Source organism: Pelophylax lessonae (genome assembly GCF_965119305.1).
Source record: "Pelophylax lessonae genome assembly, chromosome: 13".
Classification (NCBI taxonomy): Eukaryota; Metazoa; Chordata; class Amphibia; order Anura; family Ranidae; genus Pelophylax; species Pelophylax lessonae.
The window spans coordinates 29,885,856-29,898,154 of record NC_138780.1 but is presented as its reverse complement, the minus strand read 5'-3'; the positions used below and the strand labels follow the sequence as shown (position 1 = coordinate 29,898,154).

The 12,299-nt window shown below is 45.0% G+C and overlaps 1 protein-coding gene across 1 annotated transcript in view; it reads left to right on the top strand.

Annotated features, from left to right (window-relative positions):
• The window catches only part of LOC309569129 (uncharacterized protein), a gene marked incomplete at its 3' end in the record, with an annotated part of 331,735 nt that overhangs the window by 225,198 nt on the left and 94,238 nt on the right, over positions 1–12,299 (top strand). The window contains exon 5 of the mRNA XM_082274891.1: positions 2,876–3,175. Within this exon, the coding sequence (XP_082131017.1) occupies positions 2,876–3,175 (300 nt within the window). The remainder of the gene's footprint in view (positions 1–2,875; positions 3,176–12,299) is intronic.

Sequence of the window (12,299 nt, the reverse complement as noted above, 5' to 3'; positions counted from 1 at the left end):
CAAGCTGTACACTCACTACTTTACATTGTAGCAAAGTGTCATTTCTTCAGTGTCACGTGAAAAGATATTATAAAATATTTACAGAAATGTGAGGGGTGTACTCATTTTTGTGAGATACTGTAAAGGGGTCCATATAGTGAACTTGGTGTTGAGGTCATCACAGAGGAAAAGGGGGCACTCTTTACGTCTGGAGGAAAGAGATTTCATCTCCAAATATGGAAAGGTTTCTTCACAGTAAGAGCTGTGAAAATGTGGAATAGACTCCCTCCAGAGGTGGTTCTGGACAGCTCAGTAGAAAAGCCTGGATTCTTTCCTGGGTGTATATAATATAACTGGGTACTAATATTTAGTTTGCCTCTCAGGGGATCAGGAAGGAATTTTTTCAACTGCTGTAGCAAATTGGATCATATTTTGCTAGGGTTTTTCACCTTCCTCTGGAACACCTGCGGGTATAGGATTGTGTATATGGGATTTTGTATTTTTTTTTTTCTCTTTTATTGGTTGAACTAGATGGACTTGTGTCTTTTTGCAACCTAACTATGTAACTAAATAAAACAAATGTTGCACAGCAAATCACCCAGTGCATGCACATTTATTCTGTGCAAATGGGACAAAAACAGATGTTATTCAGCTATATTCTAGACAAATATTTTTCATTTCATTAAAATGGAAAATCCAATATTTGGCCACTAGATGGGCGAATCATAGAAATTTGACAATTGGATACATTTTTTTGCTAATTTTCTATAGCATTTTCTAGAACTGGTACACTGTATCTCTTGTTACAATGTTGGATGTATTTCCTCAGCTACGAATAGTGACTATAATGTGGTATTTTACTACTGCCAATAATAAAAGAGCATTCGTTCAGAAAAGGAAATAAGGAACATTTATTTTTGCCTAATTCATAAAAAACAAGTGTACATTCAAATTTTCTGGATAAGTAGTTATGCAAATGTTTTATAACGAGGCCCCTAAATGTAAGGAGGAGCTCTACAGCACACTCCTGTGTCTGTACATAGAGGTCTGTGGGAGGAGCCACTAAGCTCAGCTGGGGACACTGGAGATCGACACTTCCAGAAGTGTCAATTTCTGCAGAGACTTTAGTTGGTGGTTTTTCTATACTGGATTGAAGTCCAGCGAATGGACAGCAGGGGAGGTGAGTTTCTTCTTCTGCAGGTCCATCCTTTATGCTGCAACTGATTAATGCAACTAAGACATGGGAAAATGTCCTCATGGGTAACTGCCAGCTAGATGTACATACATTCTAATTTTGCTGTCCTCTCCTTTGTGTAAGCAGGTCTAAAATGATTAAAATAACTCCTGGGATGCAACAGATGCTTTCCATGCACTGCTACATGTAAGCTAATCAGTCAGTGAGATGTAGAGGAGCAGAAGGTTGGCCAACACTAGAATTTGCACTTTCTCACAACCATCTGCTACAGCATGCTTTTGAAAGCCAAGTTCTTTCCTGTCTTTTTACTTAGCACTTTCTTTTGCACTTCCCATAAACACAGTTTTTTGCTACCTACCAGATAACAGATTATTTATTAAACATTCTATTAGCCAATGAAAGTCCAACAAAACCTGTAATTTAAAAAAAGTGGAGAGATAAGGGTTAGTGTATGAATTTTTGTAAGTGGGGGAGATTTGGCTTTAAGTTTTTTTTTTTTTTTGTAATTTTTGCTGCAGGATTTATTTTAAAACACATTGTGACGGGAGTCACTTTGGTTGGGGATCCTGTGGAACCCAGCTTACCTTAGAGAGGGTGGGAAATCCCTCTCTCTGCCCCCTCGGCTTCTCTTATATGCAAGTCACCCTGTGTCTATTAGGGGCACAGGGTGACCAAGGAAATGATGGACTTAATGGACACAGAATATTGTTTGGATTACTCAAATGGGACAGTAATATTTGTCAACAATATATCTCAAAGAATATATGAAGACTCTGGGACTCTAGGGCTAGCTGCCTATTGCCAATAAGGCTTCACACAGTCAGACTCCTAGCAGATGTTAATATCATCAGCTCAATCAGCGGTCTTCCTTACCTTGTAATTATGCTGATTAACTCTGTGTTTAGACTTCTAATAAATGTGTATTGTATTTTGTTTTAGCATTGTTGGTTTAAGTGCGCTGAGTTAATTAGCATGTTAATGAATACTTTTGCAAGGCACTGTAGATGGGATTAGCCATGACTCAGCTGTACCTCATTATCTAACCATTGTGTGATGTTTTGGGTAATTATTTGGGTCATTCTCCATGTAGTAACTGGCATACTTCTCAAGTGTATAAAAGTCTGTTTCTTGTTCAATAAAGAGTTAGTTGTTTTTCAGACACATACAAGCTAAGTTCAGGCTAGTTTTTGTATGTAGGGCGGCTGGAATCTCTATCTATGTTCAAGACTGGAGGAAGCCGTATACAGATGGAAGCCCACAAGTACAGTGTGGGTAGTCCAGTGTGGGTCGGCGGTTCCATTACATCCATTTTTTTCTTTTATACAAAAATACAACATACACCTATTTCGCGAATTATTTTTTGAACACACCAACATACATCTAACACAGGGTTTCTCAACCAGGGTTCCGTGGAACTCTAGGGTTCCTCCTGAGATTGCTAAGGGTTCCTTGAGTAATGGGCAATTTCTGCCTCTCAGATAAGTTCCCAATGACACCATTGTTCCTTTTCTACCTGTAAGGGGGTATTTCTTCCCAATGATGACAAGAGTAAGGAGCATTCCTCCCACTGACTGTCACACTAATGTGTCATGAGTTGTAGATTTTTAATTCCCCAAGACCAGAAATTTATTTCAAGGGTTCCTCTGTGTTGAAAAGGTTGAGAAAGACTGATCTAACATAAGTGTGTATTCTTCCTTATAGACTATGTTCCTGTTCCAAGCATACAAGTTGAGAGGAAGAAAGATAGTGAATGGTGTAATGTGACTCTTCGTTGTTCCACCCCAACAAACACATCAGCTCTGTCCTATAGCTGGAACTACAAACATGGAAACACTTCTTCTACAATGCTGTATAATAATACTACAATCCAACTGTCACTGAAGCCTGAGTCCTGGGATATGGAGATTATGTGTATAGTAGAGAATCCTGTTGACCGGAAGAATGTCTCTGTGCGGAAGATCTGCCGGGATTATAAAGGAAGAGGTAGAAGTTTAGGAAAAGGTAAAGTTCAGGCTTTTTAGAGGATTAATAAAAAATTGAGGACCACAAATAAGGGTTACCTCCCGTTAACACCCTCTTTTACTGCTTTTTATATATATATATATATATACAGTATCTCACAAAAGTGAGTACACCCCTCACATTTTTGTAAATATGCTATTATATCTTTTCATGTGACAGCACTGAAGAAATGACACTTTGCTACAATGTAAAGTAGTGAGTGTACAGCTTCTATAACAGTGTAACTTTGCTATCCCCTCAAAATAAATCAACACACAGCCATTAATGTCTAAACCACTGACAACAAAAGTGAGTACACCCCTAAGTTAAAGTGTCAATATTTTGTGTGGCCACCATTATTTTCCAGCACTGCCTTAACCCTCTTAGGCATGGAGTTCACCAGAGCTTCACAGGTTGCCACTTGAGTTTTCTTCCACTCCTACATCACGACATCATTGAGCTAGTGGATGTTAGAGACCTTGCTCTCCTCCACCTTCCGTTTGAGGATGCCCCACAGATGCTCAATAGGGTTTAGGTCTGGAGACATGCTTGGCCAGTCCATCACCTTTACCCTTAGTTTCTTTAGAAAGGCAGTGGTCGTCTTGGAGGTGTGTTTGGGGTCGTTATCATGTTGGAAAACTGCCCTGCGGCCCAGTCTCAGAAGGTAGGGGATCATGCTCTGCTTCAGTATGTCACAGTACATGTTAGCATTCATTGTTCCCTCAATGAACTGTAGCTCCAGACCATGACACTCCCACCACCATGCTTAACTGTAGGCAAGACACACTTGTCTTTATGCTCCTCACCTGGTTGCCGCCACACACGCTTGACACATCTGAACCAAATAAGTTTATCTTGGTTGCATTACACCACAGAACATGGTTCCAGTAATCCATGTCCTTAGCCTGCTTGTCTTCAGCAAACTGTTTTTGGGCATTTTTGTGCACCATCTTTAGAAGAGGCTTCCTTCTGGGATGACAGCTATGTAGCAGTGGCGGTCCGTGCATAGGGGGCGCCAGGGCGCCGCCCCCCTTAAAAAAAGGAAAAAAAATAAATGACAAAAAAAGAACAATAAAGTTCTAGAAAAAAAAAATCGGTTCGCCGGCCTATGTGGTGGCTAAAGGGGGGGTGGGGTTTACGACCCAGAAAGGCGCCGATTGGCTGCCTTCTGGGGGGCGTAACCTGGGCGCAGGAAAGAGCGCTTGGCCACCCCCACCTTCGTGATATCCTGGCTGTGATTGGTCCAGTCTCCAGCCTGGACCAATCATCATTCAGGACATCCGATCACTGACGTCACAATGGGGGCGGTGCCGGTGCGTGCGTCAGTCACTCACCGTCACCGCCGCTCGGAGGACGAGGGAGAAGCCGCTCACCTTCCCGCCGCCGCCGCCGCCGCAGAAGAGGACGAACTGGATTGAGGAGGGGAGAACCCGCCGCCGCCAGGTAAGTGCATTAAATTGAAGGGAGCACCCACGCTGGTCTCTGCATTGATTGGGGGACAATGCTGTGGGCACTCTGCAATCATTGGGGTATGATGCTGTGGGCACTCTGCAATCATTGGGGTACGATGCTGTGGGCACTCTGCAATCATTGGGGTACAATGCTGTGGCACTCTGCAATCATTGGGGGACAATGCTGTGGCACTCTGCAATCATTGGGGGACAATGCTGTGGGCACTCTGCAATCATTGGGGACAATGCTGTGGCGCTCTTCAGTGATTGGGGACAATGCTGTGGCGCTCTGCATTGAAAGGGGCTCGCACGCTGAACTCTGCATTGATGGGGGCACGGAACAGTGTTCATTGCATTGAAGGGGGCACAGCACAGTGTTTATTGCATTGAAGGGGGCACAGCACAGTGTTTATTGCATTGAAGGGGTCACAGCACATTGTTCATTGCATTGAAGGGGTCACAGCACATTGTTCATTGCATTGAAGGGGTCACAGCACATTGTTCATTGCATTGAAGGGGTCACAGCACAGTGTTTATTGCATTGAAGGGGGCACAGCACAGTGTTTATTGCATTGAAGGGGGCACAGCACAGTGTTTATTGCATTGAAGGGGGCACAGCACAGTGTTTATTGCATTGAAGGGGGCACAGCACATTGTTCATTGCATTGAAGGGGTCACAGCACAGTGTTTATTGCATAGAACGGGGCACAGCACAGTGTTTATTGCATTGAAAGGGGCACAGCACAGTGTTTATTGCATTGAAGGGGGCACAGCACGGTGTTTATTGCATTGAAGGGGGCACAGCACAGTGTTTATTGCATTGAAGGGGGCACAGCACAGTGTTTATTGCATTGAAGGGGGCACAGCACAGTGTTTATTGCATTGAAGGGGGCACAGCACAGTGTTTATTGCATTGAAGGGGGCACAGCACATTGTTCATTGCATTGAAGGGGGCATAGCGCAGTGTTTATTGCATTGAAGGGGGCACAGCACAGTGTTTATTGCATTGAAGGGGGCACAGCACAGTGTTTATTGCATTGAAGGGGTCACAGCACATTGTTCATTGCATTGAAGGGGTCACAGCACAGTGTTTATTGCATTGAAGGGGGCACAGCACAGTGTTTATTGCATTGAAGGGGGCACAGCACAGTGTTTATTGCATTGAAGGGGTCACAACACATTGCATTGAAGGGGTCACAGCACAGTGTTTATTGCATTGAAGGGGGCACAGCACAGTGTTTATTGCATTGAAGGGGGCACAGCACAGTGTTTATTGCATTGAAGGGGGCACAGCACATTGTTCATTGCATTGAAGGGGGCATAGCGCAGTGTTTATTGCATTGAAGGGGGCACAGCACAGTGTTCATTGCATTGAAGGGGGCACAGCACAGTGTTTATTGCATTGAAGGGGGCACAGCACATTGTTCATTGCATTGAAGGGGGCATAGCACAGTGTTTATTGCATTGAAGGGGGCACAGCACAGTGTTCATTGCATTGAAGGGGGCACAGCACAGTGTTTATTGCATTGAAGGGGGCACAGCACAGTGTTTATTGCATTGAAGGGGGCACAGCACATTGTTCATTGCATTGAAGGGGGCATAGCACAGTGTTTATTGCATTGAAGGGGGCACAGCACAGTGTTTATTGCATTGAAGGGGGCACAGCACATTGTTCATTGCATTGAAGGGGGCATAGCACAGTGTTTATTGCATTGAAGGGGGCACAGCACAGTGTTCATTGCATTGAAGGGGGCACGCACGCTGGTCTCTGCATTGAAAGGGGGCATGTACCATCTCCTGTACCATGACCTATGCCATGCCTATACCATCACCTGTGCCATGCCTGTACCATGACTTCAAAGTCACGCAATTGTTTGCAATACCTATTATATTTTTCTTTTTGCGCCCCCCCCCCCCCCAAAAAATTTTGAGCACCAGCCGCCACTGACTTGCGAGCCTGAAACAGCACCCTCCCCACCGCCTGTAACGTAATATGATCCACAGAGAGGTCTCGGAGGATCCCCAGAATACACTGCTTAGGGTCCTCCGTTAGAGAGATCTGCAAAACTCTGTTAAGGGTGTCTATGACTGTCCGCCAGTATAATAGGCTAATGTTAGGAAACGCAAAGAGTTTGTAGCTAATGCTACTGGTAGATCGTATAAAATTAAAGACCTCATTACAAGCTCTACCACCGGTGTAGTTTGTATGTTAGAATGTAGCTGCAGTCTGCAGTATATCGGCAGGACCTCCAGCACGTTAATAATATTAAAAAGGGCCAGAGATCACATTTTGTTTCACATCATTTTAAGCAGTGCCATAATAGGGACCCTCGCGACCTCAAGTTTTGGGGCATTGAAAAAGTGAAGAAACATTGGAGAGGCGGCAACTTTATACGGCAGTTAAGCCGACGTGAATCATATTGGATATATGAGACTAAAGTTGCCGTCCCTCGAGGGTTAAATGTTGATTTTGACTTAAATTGTTTTATTTCTGATTGTTGATTTTTATTGTATAATTTTTTGTTGATTTTGTATTTTGTAATCCGGTTGAAAGCGTGTGTTTGTTTTCCTTTGTTCTTCACATTTTTTACATTCGATTATTTATTAACTTTGCATAATAATAAGACCATATATATGTATTTATATATATTTGTATGTTTTTTTATGGGCCTCTTATTGTGTTTTTTCAGGCAGGCTAATTATGGCTAATGAGCATATTTTTATATTGTGACCCTGGGATATAATTTATATCTCAGTTCCTGTTTAATGTTCCCGTGACCAGGTTGTCAATCCCAGAATCTGGTTAACTTACCAGCCATTTGTATTTCATTGTTCTATTAGGCGATCATTTGTAACTGATTAGTGTTTTTGTTTGTGCCGTGACCCCGGAACATTTATCAGATACCTGGACTCCCGCTGTGTACGCTATAGCGTCCTCGTTGTCAGGGTAACGAGTCCAGGGGAGTGAGCCAATTAGCTGAAGCCGCCTATCTACTTATTCAGGTGACGTCTTCCTTCTCCCATACCGCTGACGAAGTCCCCACTCTTGGGGACGATACGCGTACGGAGGGAGGGAGGAGCCACTGACGTCACCCACTGTCATCCGGAAGCAGCAGTGTTGCAAACATGGGCATGCTGCTATCTGTCTGCTTTGCAATCTCTACCACAGAGTAAGAGGCTTTTATTGTACATTTTTAATAAAGAGTTAGTATCAGTATTACGCTATGGTTTATCCATTTATGTTGTATATGGCACCGTGGAGAGTTTACAGTTCCTAAGGAAAGGGATCCTGTCGGGTTAGCTAAGCCTCCTTTGTGGGGTCATCAGCATCTGCTGGAGAATCCATCCATGCTTTGAGGCTGCTGAGTGGAGATATACGCCCTTGTTTTTTGGCTTTCAGGTGAGAGGCTAATCTATGTGGTGGCGGTTGTCGCACTGAGAGCACTTGTGTCCCCATCTTAGGAGGAAGTATCAAGCACACTCTTGTTTCACGGGCTTTCCTGCATGGACTTTACTATTTATACTGATTTACATATGTTTTATGTTTTATTAGCGTTGTACTAATTACTATGCTATTTCCTGGACTGGTTTTGTATTTTGACTGAGTGCATAGCTGCTTCAATTTTATTTATTGCTGTTTTGATTGTGCGCTGATATTTACTTGTTATACATTGTCCGCCAGTATAGGTGGAGCTTCGGACTTCTCCATACCATGTGGATGAGATCTCCATGATCCCTGCTACACCTAGAGCACGTAGGGGTGTCTCTTATACCCTTATTAAACAATTTGGCTGGGGTGTAATGCACTCTGAGGAGTAGATACAATTGGGATATCCACTGTGCTACGCTAAGTAAGCAGCGCTGGACGGCCAACAGGGCCTCCTCCCACTGGTCATCCTCGAAGGTGCCCACATCTCCTTCCCACCTGGTGGCAGCCATAGTCGGGTGAAAGAAATACTGACAGTAACATGTGATAGCATTGGGAGATAAAGCCTTTATACAAAGTAACTTTGCTAACAAAATTGAATATGGGGTAGGGGAAAGTTGCCACAGGTCCATCCCCTGTTGAGCCCGCACAGCATGCTGTAACTGGTAGTAATAGAATTTCATGGAACCTGGGAGGCGGAACTGCGTGCTAATCTCCGAGAAGGGGCGAAGTATCCCCCCCCCCCCCCCAGAAAAAATCTGCTTTAAATAGACCACCCCTAGCTTCTCCCACCTTGACCCTTGGGTCAGTTTAGCAAGTTCCGGATAATGAGCATTGCCCCAGATGGGACTGAAGGCTGTAAAGCCAGTAACTTCCTGCAGCTGCCTAGTTTTGTTCCATACTTTCTGTATGAGGGCATATGTTGGTAAAAGCTTATTAGACTTGGCAAAGGCCAGAGCCTCCAAGCCTCCGAGGCTATCCTTCCCTCCTGTCATTAACAGCATTATTGCGGGAATGGGGTCTCGGGTTGTAGGGTCCCCTCCAGTACTCGCGCAGGCTGCTCGGGCTGTTTGCTGCAATTGGGATGCAAGATAATACAGCCAAGGGTTGGGCAGTGCCAAACCACCAGCACTTTGGGCTTTTGGAACTGTTCCAATTTCACTCTGGTGCAGCCAGTGTGCCTCAACAGGGATCTAAATATGGTATTAATAATACAGAAAATTTCCAAGGGGAATCACAACAGGAGAGTTATGGAGAACGTAGAGGAGTGGGGGCATAAGGATCATCTTTATAAGATTTCCACGGCCCGCAAGGGACATATGGAGTTTAGACCAGAGTTTAACCTTAGTCCGAAAACGGGCCAAGAGGGGGGTCATATTGAGTTCAATAAAATCCAGCAGACAAGGGGTGATTATCATGATACCCAAATACTTAAAGGCAGTGAAAACCGGGATATGGACAGGCAGGGGAGGGGGGCCCTCCGCAGGGGGTCCAGCAGCATCAGCTAGGATTTGCTCCAATTGATTACCAGGCCCAAGTAGGAACCAAACAGCATAATCACCCTCATCACCTCTGCGAGGGAGGGGCCCACATCACCCAGCAGTAGGAGTATTTCGTACGCGTACAACATTATTTTTTCCTGAAAGCTGCCATATCGGAAGCCAACAACCTGCGGGTTCAAATGGATCAGGGCTGCCAAGGGCTCAACGGCCAGGGCGAACAGGAGAGGGGAGAGGAGGCATCCCTGATGGGTACCCCGATATAAGCGGAAGCTGCCAGACACTCTACCCGCCTCCCTAATGACCGCCGACGGGTTAGTGTAAAGAAGTTGTACCCATGAGATGAAGCCTTCGCCAAATCCAAAGCGTCTCATCGTGCCCAACAGGAAGGACCATTCGATGCTATCAAACGCCTTATGAACGTCCAAGGATAGCAGGGCTCTGATCCCCCCATCGGCTGGAGGGGACTGGAGGTTAAGGAACAGGCGGCGTAGGTTAATAGCCATGGATTTTTGTGGCATAAAACCCGACTGATCGGAGTGGATGATGGTGGAGATGACCCTATTGAGGTGAATGGCCAAAGCCTTGGCCAGGATTTTGACATCACTGTGCAATAGGGAGATTGGTCGATAGGAACCGGGGTCTAGTGGGTCTTTACTCGGCTTAGGGATGAGTATTATAGTCGCCCTAGTCATAGAGTCCGGCAGCATACATGTTCCCTAGCCTCATTAAACACTGCCAACAGATGTGGAAAGGTCTCTGCCTCAAACAGTTTGTAAAGTTCCACAGGGAGTCCATCTGAACCATGAGCTTTCAAGTTGGGAAAAGCACTGGTCGCCTCTTGTATCTCCTCTAATGTGAGAGGGGCGTCCAACATGCGCCGTGACTCCTCCAACATGGAGGGTAGCTGTATGGCTTGCAAATAGGTGTCAAGAGAAAGTTTGGTGAGAGCGATACAGCGAGGAGTAGAAGGAGACCAATGTGTACTTTACCAAGTCAGGGGAATTAACAAGACGATCATCAGGTCCCCTCAAAGCCCCAATAGCCAGGGCGGTTTGGTGGGCACGGGCTATTGTTGCCAGCAGGCGACCAGTCTGTTCCCCTTCTTCATGAAATGCCAGGTGACTAAAAAACGTTTCCGTTCGGCAGCCGAGGATGCCATGTGAGACAGGGCCTCCTGGGCAGACAGCCAAGCATTTTTGTTGTCATCACTAGGATCTGTACTATACTGAGTTTCTAGCTGCTGTACCAGGCAGGCCAACCTCTCCCCCTGGGCCGCCGTATTATGTTTGATAGCTTGGACTTCCCGTATTAGACGCCCCCCTAAGAAAGGCTTTAAATGTCTCCCAGGTGGCGCGAACGGGGCGATGATTAGAATTATCCCCCCAGAAAGAGGCGATCTGTTCCCTCAACCCTGCAGGGCTGAGCAACAGTTTAAGCCAAAATACGTTTGGCTTCCAAGGGGCCCGAGGCAAATCAGAAGGTAGCTTCGCCTCAAGGGAAATCACCAAATGGGAATGATCCGACACGCACCTGGGAGCATAGGTAAGATCAGTCAAGTGTTTTGTAGCATCCCAGGAGCAAATACAGAGGTCAATTCTAGATAGGGAAAGGTGGGCTTTAGAAAAACAGGAGAACTGACGTTCCAATGTATTACGCCAGTGTTCCACACAGCCCACCTCAGCCACAAATTTACCTAAGGGAGTAAGACCCATATGACCAGATATTGGCACCATAGGGTGTTTGTCCAGAGCCAGATCCAAATAACCATTAAAGTCCCCCAATACATAAAGAGGGATACCCGGGAAACCCACCTGGTACATCAGCAAGGAGGAGGAGGAGGAGGAGGTACAGTGCCTTGCGAAAGTATTCGGCCCCCTTGAACTTTGCAACCTTTTACCACATTTCAGGCTTCAAACATAAAGATATAAAACTGTAATATTTTGTGACGAATCAACAACAAGTGGGACACAATTATGAAGTGGAACGAAATTTATTGGATATTTCAAACTTTTTTAACAAATGAAAAACTGAAAAATTGGGCGTGCAAAATTATTCAGCCCCCTTAAGTTAATACTTTGTAGCGCCACCTTTTGCTGCGATTACAGCTGTAAGTCGCTTGGGGTATGTCTCTATCAGTTTTGCACATCGAGAGACTAAAAATTTTGTCCATTCCTCCTTGCAAAACAGCTCGAGCTCAGTAAGGTTGGTTGGAGAGCGTTTGTGAACAGCAGTTTTCAGTTCTTTCCACAGATTCTCGATTGGATTCAGGTCTGGACTTTGACTTGGCCATTCTAACACCTGGATATGTTTATTTGTGAACCATTCCATTGTATATTTTGCTTTATGTTTTGGATCATTGTCTTATTGGAAGACAAATCTCCGTCCCAGTCTCAGGTCTTTTGCAGACTCCATCAGGTTTTCTTCCAGAATGGTCCTGTATTTGGCTCCATCCATCTTCCCGTCAATTTTAACCATCTTCCCTGTCCCTGCTGAAGAAAAGCAGGCCCAAATCATGATGCTGCCACCACCATGTTTGACAGTGGGGATGGTGTGTTCAGGGTGATGAGCTGTGTTGCTTTTACGCCAAACATAACGTTTTGCATTGTTGCCAAAAAATTTGATTTTGGTTTCATCTGACCAGAGCACCTTCTTCCACATGTTTGGTGTGTCTCCCAGGTGGCTTGTGGCGAACTTTAAACTACTCTTTTTATGGATATCTTTAGGAAATGGCTTTCTTCCTGCCA